This window comes from Dipodomys spectabilis, unplaced genomic scaffold, assembly GCF_019054845.1.
Source record: "Dipodomys spectabilis isolate Male_0828 unplaced genomic scaffold, ASM1905484v1 ptg000089l, whole genome shotgun sequence".
Lineage (NCBI taxonomy): Eukaryota > Metazoa > Chordata > Mammalia > Rodentia > Heteromyidae > Dipodomys > Dipodomys spectabilis.
The window spans coordinates 7,678,063-7,690,366 of NW_024870766.1; the positions used below are offsets into that span (position 1 = coordinate 7,678,063).

General features: G+C 35.9%; 1 protein-coding gene and 1 pseudogene across 1 annotated transcript in view; one reads left to right on the forward strand and one right to left on the reverse strand.

The window, feature by feature from the left end:
* Elapor2 (endosome-lysosome associated apoptosis and autophagy regulator family member 2) overlaps positions 1-12,304 on the forward strand; it is a 149,432-nt gene that overhangs the window by 93,930 nt on the left and 43,198 nt on the right. Inside the window, exons 4-8 of the mRNA XM_042684677.1 lie at positions 1,761-1,908; positions 4,323-4,409; positions 7,061-7,166; positions 8,189-8,341; positions 8,946-9,034. Coding sequence (XP_042540611.1) covers positions 1,761-1,908; positions 4,323-4,409; positions 7,061-7,166; positions 8,189-8,341; positions 8,946-9,034 — 583 coding nt within the window. The remainder of the gene's footprint in view (positions 1-1,760; positions 1,909-4,322; positions 4,410-7,060; positions 7,167-8,188; positions 8,342-8,945; positions 9,035-12,304) is intronic.
* On the reverse strand, positions 11,791-12,267 carry LOC122111888 (annotated as a pseudogene).

The window sequence follows — 12,304 nt, forward strand, 5'->3', positions numbered from 1 at the left end:
TCTTCTCCAGATCTTTCTCTCTGCCAATCAACAGTGATTTTATTTTACTGGGCTGATAATATTGTTCTAAGTGTATGTCTCAATCTGTTTCTGTTCTTAGAAAAGTGGGGCTGGGTTATTCATAAGGGAAAGAAATTTATTTAGCTCATTGTTCTGGAGGTCCAAAAGCCGCATTCTGGCATCTGCTTGGCTTCTTATAAGGGCTTCATACAGCTTCCACTCAAAAGCTTCCACACAGCAGAAAATGACAGTTTAGGCTGGCACACACAGAGAAAAGGGAGCTTATCTCTAGATTCAAGGAGAAAAGCCTCAGTCCATTTATGAAGTCTATTATCCACCTAATACTTCTTTAAGACCCCAAATCTCAATACTTTCTATTGACAGTTCCTTTAAGTACACACCATACTCTAGCCATACAAGTTTGTATGTATACATATTGTGTATTAAACAAGTAGCTCTTAGAGGAGGGTTTGGGGTTAAAGGACCTTAGATTGTTGTTTTGGACTGTTCTTTATATTCCTGGAATAGCTTATTCATGAAAGAACTTATGTGATAAGGAAGAACTGTTTCAATGTAGTGTTTTCTAGCATATTCAATATAAAGTTCAGTGTAATGTTGCTCTATTTCCTCCATCCTTCCACCTGCCTTTTATTCTACTTCCATAATCTTCCATGCTCATTGTTTATTGTTGATTGATAGGGTCATGCAGAATATATAATTATTAAGCCAAAAGAGTTCTTTGAATATTATGAACATGAGTTCTTTGCATATGTTTATATAACATTCACTGTTATGGACATGCACATATATGCTTGAGTGTATCTGTGTGTATATGTGCTGTTATCCCCTCCAAGTCTCCAGCTTTGCTTTTTTTAATCTTAATGCTGTTGTTTGATAGCAAGAAGCTTAACATTGGAAAAAAATTATAATTTTTTTGTGTTGTTAATTTTTCTTTTATATCATAAGCTAGCTTTGCTAATCCTAGGTAGTAAATTTGTGAAAGCTAGAAATTCTTTTTATATCCTTCTGGTAAGAGGGTTAAAAAAATCTTTAAGTAGTTGTACAGAGAAGTTGTCATTTAACAAAGAAATTCATGAATACAGTATATCTTTATCAATGTCACCCTTTCCATGTTCTCACCCATTCCTCCCCTCCCTACACCTTCCACTACTGTTCTTAATTTTGTAAGAAACATATTGGATTCTTGTCTGCATTTTGCTCCTCTTCATTTTTCTCCCCTTTTGCCCTTGACCTGAGTACCTGCTTCCTGATGTTTTATTTTGCTGAACACTGATTTTGGCTTTCTAATGAATTTCACTATTTGAGATCTCTCTTGAATCTACCATACTTTAGTTAATACATTCTGTATGTACTTGCATACTGTACTAGGGTCTCACTTTCCCTCAGCCTGTCTGCTCTGCTGATGCTCTATCCATGAGCAATGCCTCCAGCTCAGTTTCTTAGTAGTTATTTGGGAATGGAATGTTGAGCACTTCTCTGCCTAGGGGCTGTCTTTGAACCATGATCAAAGGCAGAATCTCAGCCTCCTGACTAGCTTAGAAGCTAATGTTTGAGAAGTATATGCCATAAAATATGAACCTTTTTTCAGTAAGGCAGTTGGCCTGTAGCTGCACAAAAACTTCTGGTGATTTCTGCTATGCTTTGCTAATGAAATTAATTTTGAATCTGGGCGATAGCTTTATGAGCAGAAGAGGTTTCTGAATACCAACATAAAACACTTTCTGGTTTTATTTCCACAGCTCTTCTTGGATCCCTCGAGGAAACTACATAGAGTCTAATCGCGATGACTGCACGGTGTCTCTGATTTATGCTGTGCACCTTAAAAAGTCAGGCTATGTCTTCTTTGAGTACCAGTATGTGGACAACAACATCTTCTTTGAGTTCTTTGTAAGGACTTTTATATTTTTGAGTTTATTTTTAAAGATGCATTCATAGAAATTTCTAGTCTGCTTTCGGACTCCTCAATTATTTTTCTGTGTGTTAACTGAACTTCCTGTTGTTAATTGGACATTTAACTTTTTCTATAGTTTTTTGTTTTCTAGTTAATATTGTTTCTTTACTTTGGCACTCTCCTTTGTAGTATAAATTTGTCTTGATTTGCTTTTGGTTACGTTCATTATATGACCATTTATTTTAGACTACATGTGACAAACATTTTCTCATGATTCATTTGAACTTCATTTTTTATAGTTACAAATGCTATTTTGCTAAAAATGCATTTTTGTCAACTTTAGTTTTAACTTACTTTTTTGGAAATTCAGTTATTTTACTCACTAGGAATATTTAGATATATTCATGGCCAATTATTTTAAAAGTAGAAGTGGCTATATGTTTGTCATTCTGTGAATTTTGTATATTCTAAAGGAATTAGTGGATGAGATAGTTATATGAGATTAATTAGCATTATAAAACATAGAATACAATAACAGACTAACAGAGTAACCACCAAAGTTATTTTACTATGTTAATTAAATAATACTTACTCTACTAAATATTAATTGAGACATGGACTCAAATGCTTGAGAATGTATTTCCAGATTGTCTTCTTAAACTGAACACCATTTGTGTTTTGCTAGCAAATGGGAAAAAAATCAGTGGCTTATAAACAAATGCATTATAATTATTCTAAAACAAATTGTATATTTTGGTAATGGGTATTTGTAAATCAATAATGAGAATTTCTAAGTCAAAAATTTGGTAGCAAGAGATATTTTCAATGAAGTATGAGCCTTAGATTTGAAGTCAAGATTCTGGCTCTAGTTCCAGTTCTATAGTTGTTAGCTATGGTATCAAACAATTAAGTTAACTTTCCGGCCCTCAGCATTCCTTTTAATTAAGTGGATTGTGAAAGGATGTATTAAGGAGCCTGCTTGTACTAATATCCTTTGTTGAATTTAGGATATTAAGCAACATTCAGACATATTTGCTTTTTAAGCTACATTTTGTTTGCAGAACACTTTCCATTGCAGAGACTCAATTCCTTGGGACATTTCATCAGCATTGCTAAATTCAAGTCAGGAAACACGACAAGTATCTAATTATAAGACCAAGCATTTAGTATTGCCCGATAGATCCCTTGAAAACTATCAATAAAGGTACTCTTAGGGCCTAACATTTCATTGCTTGCCTTTGTAATTGCAAATTTCTTCTAGTCATAGTCTGAAAAGCAGTGACAAATTTCAACTTCTTTTACTGACATTTCAGCTTTCTAGATTGCTACTTATTGACTCAGAGGCTCCCAACAGTTTGCAGTCATTAAGTTAGTGGTTAATAAAATGGAGTGTTTGAAGACTGAAAGATATAGGTGTGCTCTGAGAATGAGAAAAGTGAACATGGCACATATTAAAGCAGAAAATGTTTAATTTCAGAACTATATCTGAGTTTTGTGTAACCCCACCATATTTTAAAATGATGAAAATGAAAGCTAGAGATAAACGGCATTAAGTTTATATCTTCACTAGATTTAGAATGAGGAATGGATCTCAGATCCCCAGAATAAGTGGAGAATGTCATGGTCATAAATGATGTCTGCTGTTACCTGTTTAACAATTTAAGTTGTGTAAATTTGTTAGAAGGTTGAGTACAGCAGAAAATGATTTCAAGACTAGAGAAATAGAATTTTCTCAACATAAGTACAAGTGATAAGCTCTTTCTTGAACCCGATTCTGTTACTGACTGTAATATGGAAAGATATGCTAACCTTTGGATGCTTCTTCCTTCTTCATAGACCTAGAAGTGTAGTTTCCTAACACTTAGGCATTTTGGAAGAATTGCCTAGATTGCACAAAGACATTGATGCTAAAGATATTATCTGTAGGTATTTGAAGTTGCATGGCAAAATAATATTTATTCCACAAATAAAAGTTTGGAACTTAGATTTTGGACATAGCCACTTACTGCTATGTTTGGATTAAGTTCTGATGAATGGAGAACAGAACAGACTTTGTTTATTCATTTAAAATTTTATTGCCACGAATATAGACATCAATTTTGTTTATATTTTTATACATTCATACTTGCATAGTGAATTCAAGCTGTTAAAATATTTTGATAAGTCGGGTGTATGTTTTGTGAAATTCTTTTCCCTCTTTCTAGTTAATGGACTGGCCTTTTTGTTACAGTAAAGAGGTGGTTTACTTAGAAGCAAGCGCTCAAATGCAGTTGTTCCTTTGGCTTCAGCAGATTTGGCTGATTTGTTTAGTATGTTTTGAAAGGCATTTTTGCAGTCTGTGCTGGGAACAGAATTCAATGAAACCTATTATTCCAGAAGCTGTACTGAGTCTCTTGTGTTTAATCCACAGATTCAAAATGACCAGTGCCAGGAGATGGATGCCACCACGGACAAGTGGGTAAAACTCACAGACAATGGAGAATGGGGGTCTCATTCTGTGAGTCTCTTTTGTTTTTCTTTTTTCTTTCTCACTGATTCCATTATTTTTAATACTTTTCTCAACTATTAGTATTCACTTTTTAGAAATATAAAATCAAAATGTGGTCTTTTAATTCAGATAATTTTCTATTCACGGAAGAAATTGTAAATTTTATGGATTCAGATTTTTAGTTTTTCAGTTGTGTTTTCTTACCCTGTCCTAGTTTCCATTTCTGTTCTAATTTTCTTCCAAGTTTAAAAGAAAGAGACAGCAAGAAGGCCAATAAAACTGATAGAAAAACATTTACAAAGTTTACATATGCAAGTTTGCAAATGTGCCTGTCACAAGTAATAGAACCAGTGGCTCTTGTTAATGGGAAAAAAATCTTGGAATATTTTATCCAGCTTTGAACTAGCTTCAATAAGTGATTTTGTTTTGTTACCTCTACGTTTACAAGATTCTCTCACCTTTGGAAGTTCAAACCTATTGGTCAATACTCTACCATCTTTGGTCATTTCCGGTATAATAATTGCCTACTTCTTGACTAGAAATCTCTTTAAATGCCTGAAGACAAAATTAGTAGATAACAAAATTCAAGAAATCTATTCTTATTTGAGGCAGTGCCCTCTTAGAGTGAGGAAGAAATTTAAAATCTCTCCCTGGCTTATAGTTATGTTTCTTTAGGTTATTTGCTTGTGATTTTTTATGATTTTTTTTCACTTCAGAAATAAGGATAATCTTATTAGATGATGTGTGGGAAGGAATCTGCAATGTAGACTGAGTTGTGTTTTAGGAGATGCCCATCGATCCTTGCCTTTGTAGTTGTACCAGGCACCTTATGTTTAAGTGATCACAATGTGTCCTCTCAGAGATTAAAAAAACTGGAAAATAATATTAGTACCACTTAAGATCCATTCACATAAGCATACAATCATCTGGTCTTAAGTTCAAGAAACCCTTGGCAACAAATGTGCTTGCTTTGCTTACGAGGACTTAATATAAGGAGAAAGTGCTTATTTACTACTTTCGCAAATCTCTGGCAAGGTGAACTAGTTGATTAGTTTTTAATTTACAGCTTGAATTGGATCATCCAGACCTTGCCTAGAATAAAGGGAACAAACAAATATGAAGGGGCATGAAGTTTATTAGATTACCTTGCTTTATAATTAAAAAACCTTTTAGTGGAAAGGGAAGAAATCTTTCAATGTCCTATCACTTAAAATTCTAAAGTAAGGACTTATATTGTTTTCTGGTAAGAACAAACAGTTCTATTTTCTAGTCTATATTGTTGCTATGGTGGTGTTGATGAAATAACTTTTTGAAAAGCTACATCCTTAGTCTACTATTGCTGTAGCAAAATACATGGAACTGGTATTTTACCAACAAAAGAAGGGTTGGGAGGGATGGCTCAGGCTCAGGTGGTATAGTTTCTGCTTAAGAAGCACAAGTCTTGAGTTCAAAACTCCACTCTCACTGAATCACAGAGAGAGGGGGGTGGGAAGAGAGGGGGGTGGGAAGAAAAGACAGACAGACATAGACATAGACATAGACATAGAGGAAGGTTTTAATGATCCTAGTGGCTCAAGTGTGTGTGTGTGTGTGTGTGTGTGTGTGTGTGTGTGTGTATTCCTAGATACTTGAGAATCAGAGATTCAGGGGAAGGCAGTTTAAGGCTAGCCCAGGCATAAATGTTCCCAAGACCTTATCTCACTCATTGGCTGGGCGTAGTGGTGTGTGCCTGCTATCTCAGCTGTGGGAGATGTGGGAGATGGACGATGGCTAAGTGTTGGCATGAAGTGAGATCCTATCTTGAAAATAATGAAGACAAACTGGAGGCTGGAGATACGGCTGATGTGGTAGAACACCTGCCTACCAAACCCAAGGCCCTGAGGTCAACCCTAGTATGGCCAAAATGCATAAGTAAAAGAAAGAAAGGAAAGGTCAGTTTGGGAGGTCAAAGAACATGGCATCAACATCTGCCAAGCTCTGATGAGGATCTTGTAATGATGAGCATGTGTGTGTGTGAGTGCTGTCACACAATAAAGCAGATTCAGGAGAGATCTAGGCTTGCTCTTTTATAGGTGCTTATTCTTACAGGAATTAACTCAAAACTAGAACTACCCTTTTCCTAGGGTAGTTCTCCAGTGACCTGACTACCTCTCACTAGCTCCACCACTCTAAAGTCCTACCAACTCTTATGCGGTGACCTTGGGAACTAAGCTTCTCACACACAAGCCTTTTGGGAACAATATACTCAATCCATGTCCAAGTCATAGCAGAAGCAACTCATTTGATTGTCTTTATTTTTTCAGAATTCAAAGATCTACGTATGAATAGCAGTAGTCCATAAATATCCAAAGGAGCCCAGTGACCTTTACTCCTTACAATGAATCCCCTTTACATATAAGCTAAGATCTTCTGCAAATGATTTGAAAAAAAAATTATCATTAAAGGTTTCTTTCCTTCTTAGTACATTTTACTTGTTGTCAGACTATATATGTAGATCTGTACTTTAATAGAGCTCATGCTGGAATCAACAGGAGACTTAAATTTATTAGTTTTGTTTTAATGCTGCTTCATTATAATGCATGGAAAAAGTATATAAAGGAGTAGCCTTGAGTGTGATTAGAAATAGATGACCTATCTGGCCTGTCTTGTTTCTTGTACAGGTAATGCTGAAATCTGGCACAAACATACTCTACTGGAGAACAACAGGCATCCTCATGGGTTCTAAGGCAGTCAAGCCTGTATTGGTAAAAAATATCACAATTGAAGGTAGCTCATGGAAATATGGTTTGGTAGCCAATTTATCCAGTTTTATAGTTAACTACTTATTAGAGTATTGTCTTTTTGTACTCAAGGTCTTATAGAGTGAGAATTATTATTAGGTATAATGCATATTTTCTTTTCCCTTATACCTTTGAATGGTAGCATTTAATCTATGTAAAGAATTACACGTAAGGACAATTTGGGATGTATTTATTCAAAGTGTCTGCTTCTTTGTTAATAAGAGCCTATTTATTAGGGAAATGTATTGTGAGTTTGTTCAGGGATTTGATAATCTGATTTCTGCTCTAGCCATGAAGGCAATGATCATTTTGACCTGGCCTTTTCCTAAATTTTTTTTTTGTGTCTCTCTGAATCAGTAGGGTCCCATTTGACACAGCAGAATAGGTGATAAACCCTGGCATGGTTCATTTTAAGCTAGGGGTTCATTTAATTATGGTACTGAGTCTTCTTTATTAAAGTTTGGTTTATATTTTACTATATGTGGGCTTATTCCTATGACATTAGCTCATTAGTTACAGAGACATCTGCTAACTAAGGCTGGAGATGCAAACCAGAAAACAAGTCAAACCCTTCCTTGAGTCTGTTTGGTATTGTCTGTGAAGCAGTAGAGTAAAATGAAACACATAGCCATCTATATAAGAGAATAACAGGCTTATGAATTTGACACCGAGTTTGTCCCATTTTGATTAATAGAGTTGTCCTTTATTTATAACATTACTGGAGGTTGAATTCACAGCAAATGGACAAGTGTTCCTAAACTTTTGATTACTCAGTTTATGTTTATTGAACCAGTATAAATCTCTTTGTCAAGTGTTTCTTGTCTTTGTGCTGGATTCATGTTCTGTCAGTGTAGCTCCTTGTATACAGCAAATATTTTCTTAGTACTGAATTGATGAAATGCAAGCATTTGGCCTGAGCTTACTATTCATATTCCTCTCTCTCTGCAAAATGAGATTTGCTGTTGCCGTCAGGCTCCCCTTCTCACGCCAATCCTCATTTCTACACAGGGGTGGCATATACATCGGAGTGTTTTCCATGCAAGCCAGGTACTTTCAGCAACAAACCAGGTTCATTCAACTGCCAAGTATGTCCCAGAAACACCTATTCTGAGAAAGGTGCCAAAGAATGCATAAGATGTAAGGAGGACTCCCAGTTTTCAGGTAAGGCTAGTTTTTATTCTTCATTGCTTTCTCTCTAAGTTAATGTTGGTCAAGTATACCTTCATGAGTCAAACAACAACAACGACGAAAGTATGACCGTAGTATGTGGGTCAGGCAACAAAGTGCTACGTGGATTAATATTGCATGAAGAAAACAACCCCCCTCAGAACATTGTTATTATCCCTTTCTCCATGACTTTACCCTTTGTTTATGATTTTCATCTATCCCATATCCCACAGGTAAGTGCTATTGATATGTTTATATCAGACTAACAAAACTTTTTACTTTCAGATGATTTGTTGTCATAGAGACCTATTTGGAAACATGTAGTTCCAAAGCTCCAGTATGCAATGAAAGTGGAACAAATCTAATGTCTTCTGGGAAAAACTGTTATATGCTCCATGTGTATCATGAAGACATTCATTATTTCCTCTAGGGAAAATTTAAATGTGGGCCTTTATTTTCTTTAAGCCTAGCCAGTTCTATATAAATTGCTCTGGCAAGGTTATTTTTTTAGTTTGCTTTTCTGTTAGAATGTTTGTCTTTTCTTAGCGTCACAAAGGAACTGACCCATTTCTGAAATGCCTTTTTGTATGCATTGCAGAAGAAGGAGCCAGTGAGTGTGTAGAGCGCCCTCCCTGCACGACAAAAGACTATTTCCAGATCCATACTCCATGTGATGAAGAAGGAAAGGTATTAGCAGTGTTCAGACACCATCTCATATTGACTCAGCTCTCTTCCCAGTTTGAACACACTCTAATTTGTTCATGAAATTTTTAACAAATGCCTGTAAACAAAACAGAGGGAATCTAAGAGCTTAGATGTGGATACCTGCCTTCATAGTTTTGACTTTCAAATCTACTCAATGATTTTGTGGACAAATAATTTGATATTTCTAATCTTCAGGGTTTTGTTTTTTCTTTTGGTATGTGTATGTCTATAAAATGGGGTTGATACTGTTACTTACTTTATAAGACTTCCATATGAATACACTGAATATTCATGTAAAGTCAGAGTCTAGCATGTGGAGTATGATCCATAAATAACCTGTATTTTAATGCATATTTTTCAGAAGTAATGATACCAGGAAACTAAAATTAAATTAAAATTAAAATATGCTGTAACTTCTATTTATTTATTTTGTCACTCAGGTTTTGTCAACAAAATCTATGTAGCCATAGGCTAATTCATTTATAGCAGATTACAGGGTAATTCTATTTAGAAGATGCAAGGTAATTACCATATAAATGACATTTAGCCAGAGGAAAAATGTAAACATGAACCCTGTTGTTTGACCATCAGTCTCTTAATTAAAGAATTGGCTTATATCAGCCTATGCCAGATTACAAAAAAGAAGTGAAAGTGGATGCTATATCCAATTTCACATATATTTGTACATCTTTGAAATGATACTTACTTTTTGGCTTCATTTGGAAACCTATACATCATAGTAAAATTACATGTTTCCTCATTTAGTTTGAATCTGAGTTTAAATAGTCTGAGTTCTTTCAGGAAGGGAGGTTTTTCAGGAATATTGTAATAGATAGTTGGAACTCTTCTGATCCTGCTAGTCTCATTAACATCGTGAACATATGGAATGCCTACTCATTCATTTATTCCATGAATCTTTACTGAGAACAGATTCTATACAGAGTGCTGGATGATGAAGGCAGAACTAAGGATAGAAGAAAACAGAGATGTCTTCATAGATGTGTAACAGTGAATGCCAAAGTTCAGTGTGCCTCAGACTTGTCTGGAGGGTCCCATTCCACATTTTCTTATGTGGTCAGTCTGGGATAAGGCGTGAGGGTTTGCATTTCCAAGAAAGCCCCAGGTGATTGCAGTGTTTTTGATCTAGGATCTTAGTGCAAGGAGAACCATTAGCCTAGAAACTCGAGAAGATAGTCAGACAAAATGAGTTATTATTTCTACTGGTGATTAGTGCTACAGAAGTAAAATCTTAGTTTAGTGGCTTTTTGAAGCAGTAGGGCTTTAGGGCTGGGTAAAAGGTAGACAAGGACATAGGAGCCTACCTGTAGAGGGAGCAGGGTGGTAAAAATATGATTTGGGGGGAACATGGGTATTCTGGAAGAACTCAAGGGGTCAGAGTGTACATGGAATGTGAGGACATGGACAGGACTTTCACTAGATGCAATTAATGGCCTAGGCCAGTACTTGCATACCCATGGCTTTATAGAGCTATATTTAAGAGTCTTGGAATTTATCCTAAGAGTACTGAGAAGTCATTGAAGGCCTCTTGATGCTAGAGTAATGTGACATACTTGGATTTATACTTTATATCGATAGTTTCAGCAGTGTTTTGATTCCAAAGATTAGAGAGGGACAAGAGTGGATGTGGTTAATCACTTAGAAAGCTGGTAATGCTCTTTCCTGGATGAAGGAGGATAGGAGTTGATGGTTATCAAGGGCCAGATGAGAGAAACAATGGGGAAGTAAATTCACAAGATAGAATAATTGATTAGACATTGAGGGTGAGAGAATGCAATATTAAAGATAGGTGTATATGGGGATAAGATAGGTAGTTAGGTGTGTGTGGGGTGGGTGGGTGGGTGGGGGAATGCACCACCATTGCCCTAATTGTGATGCACCATCAGGATGCTAGTAAGCAAGGTGCCAGTTTTACTTCTACAATTCAGATAATTGCAAAATTCTCTATTAACAGAATTTAAAATTACTTGTTCAGAAATCACAAACAAATTTCTCTTTAAATCAATGTGTACCTGAGGGGACGGAGAGGGAAAATGTGTCTCAGCTCATAACTGGGAAGTCAATGTAGAGAATACTGTTTGCCCTCACTTTTGCTGGCTGATTTTCCTAGTTTGATTTGCTCTCTCCTTTTGGCAAGCTCTTTCCTGTCGTGCAAGAGGCTACTCCTGCAAAGCTTTTGATCCTTTGAGTACTGATCCGAGTTTCAGAAATGACTCTCATTGGCCTTACTTCAATCTAAGACATCCCAGACTAATCCTTCTTTTCAGTAGTGTGGGGTAGTCTGGTGGGGTAACTTTGTTCACCTGCACATCCTTGTGACCTTGCAGGTTCAATCATACAATTCTCAGTTCCTTTAAGCATCATATGGATCAATTCCTAAACAGAGAAAGATGATGCCTCTCACTGTACTAAGAAGAGCAATTCTGTGAGGTCTAAAATATAAATAGTTCTGTCATGATTGTCTTTCTTTACTAGGGACTCCCACAAAATACTGTACATACTTCTCTTGACACTTGGGTTACATTTGTATAGAAATTTTAGCTAATACAACTTGAATAGTGTGTTGCTGTTCTTTGTATTTAGCAATTGAAATAATTAAAATTACAGATAGTTTATTGGCATGTACATGGTTTCAGCTGCAGTGTGAATTCACTTGAACAGGAGACAATAATCAAGTCAAAAGAATAAATGTAAAAAAAAGTTAAAAAAAAGAATGTTTGCTAGTTGTCAGAAAATCTTTTGCTATTTGGACTGTCACATAGAAATCCAAAATCATGCAGGGAGATCTTGAAGATTTCTCCTCTTATGAGTCCATATGGAATGGATCTGTAGTATCTGGAATCTATGGAATTCTATAGATTGTCTCCTTCTAGCCAAACATGACCTGCTGGCATATAACTATGGTTTTAAAAGAAATCAGATGAACTAGTGATGAAGACTTTGTCTCCTTTCAGGGCAATTGCTCATTTACAAATGTTTGACTTTGGATCACTTGAACCTTTTGCAATCACAATGTCACTTCTTTGGATACCATAAAAATGTTGGCTAAGATTTTCTGCGAAGACAATATCTAAATTTTGAGTTGTAAGCTCCAGTGATAGTCCAGAACTCCATCAACATAGCACAATGGGCTATGCAGCCATACTGAACAGGATACCAACAAGTTGAAAGGTTTCTCTCAGAACACAATGGAGCATAGTTCTATGTTGACTTTGCTACCAATGGCCATAGGTC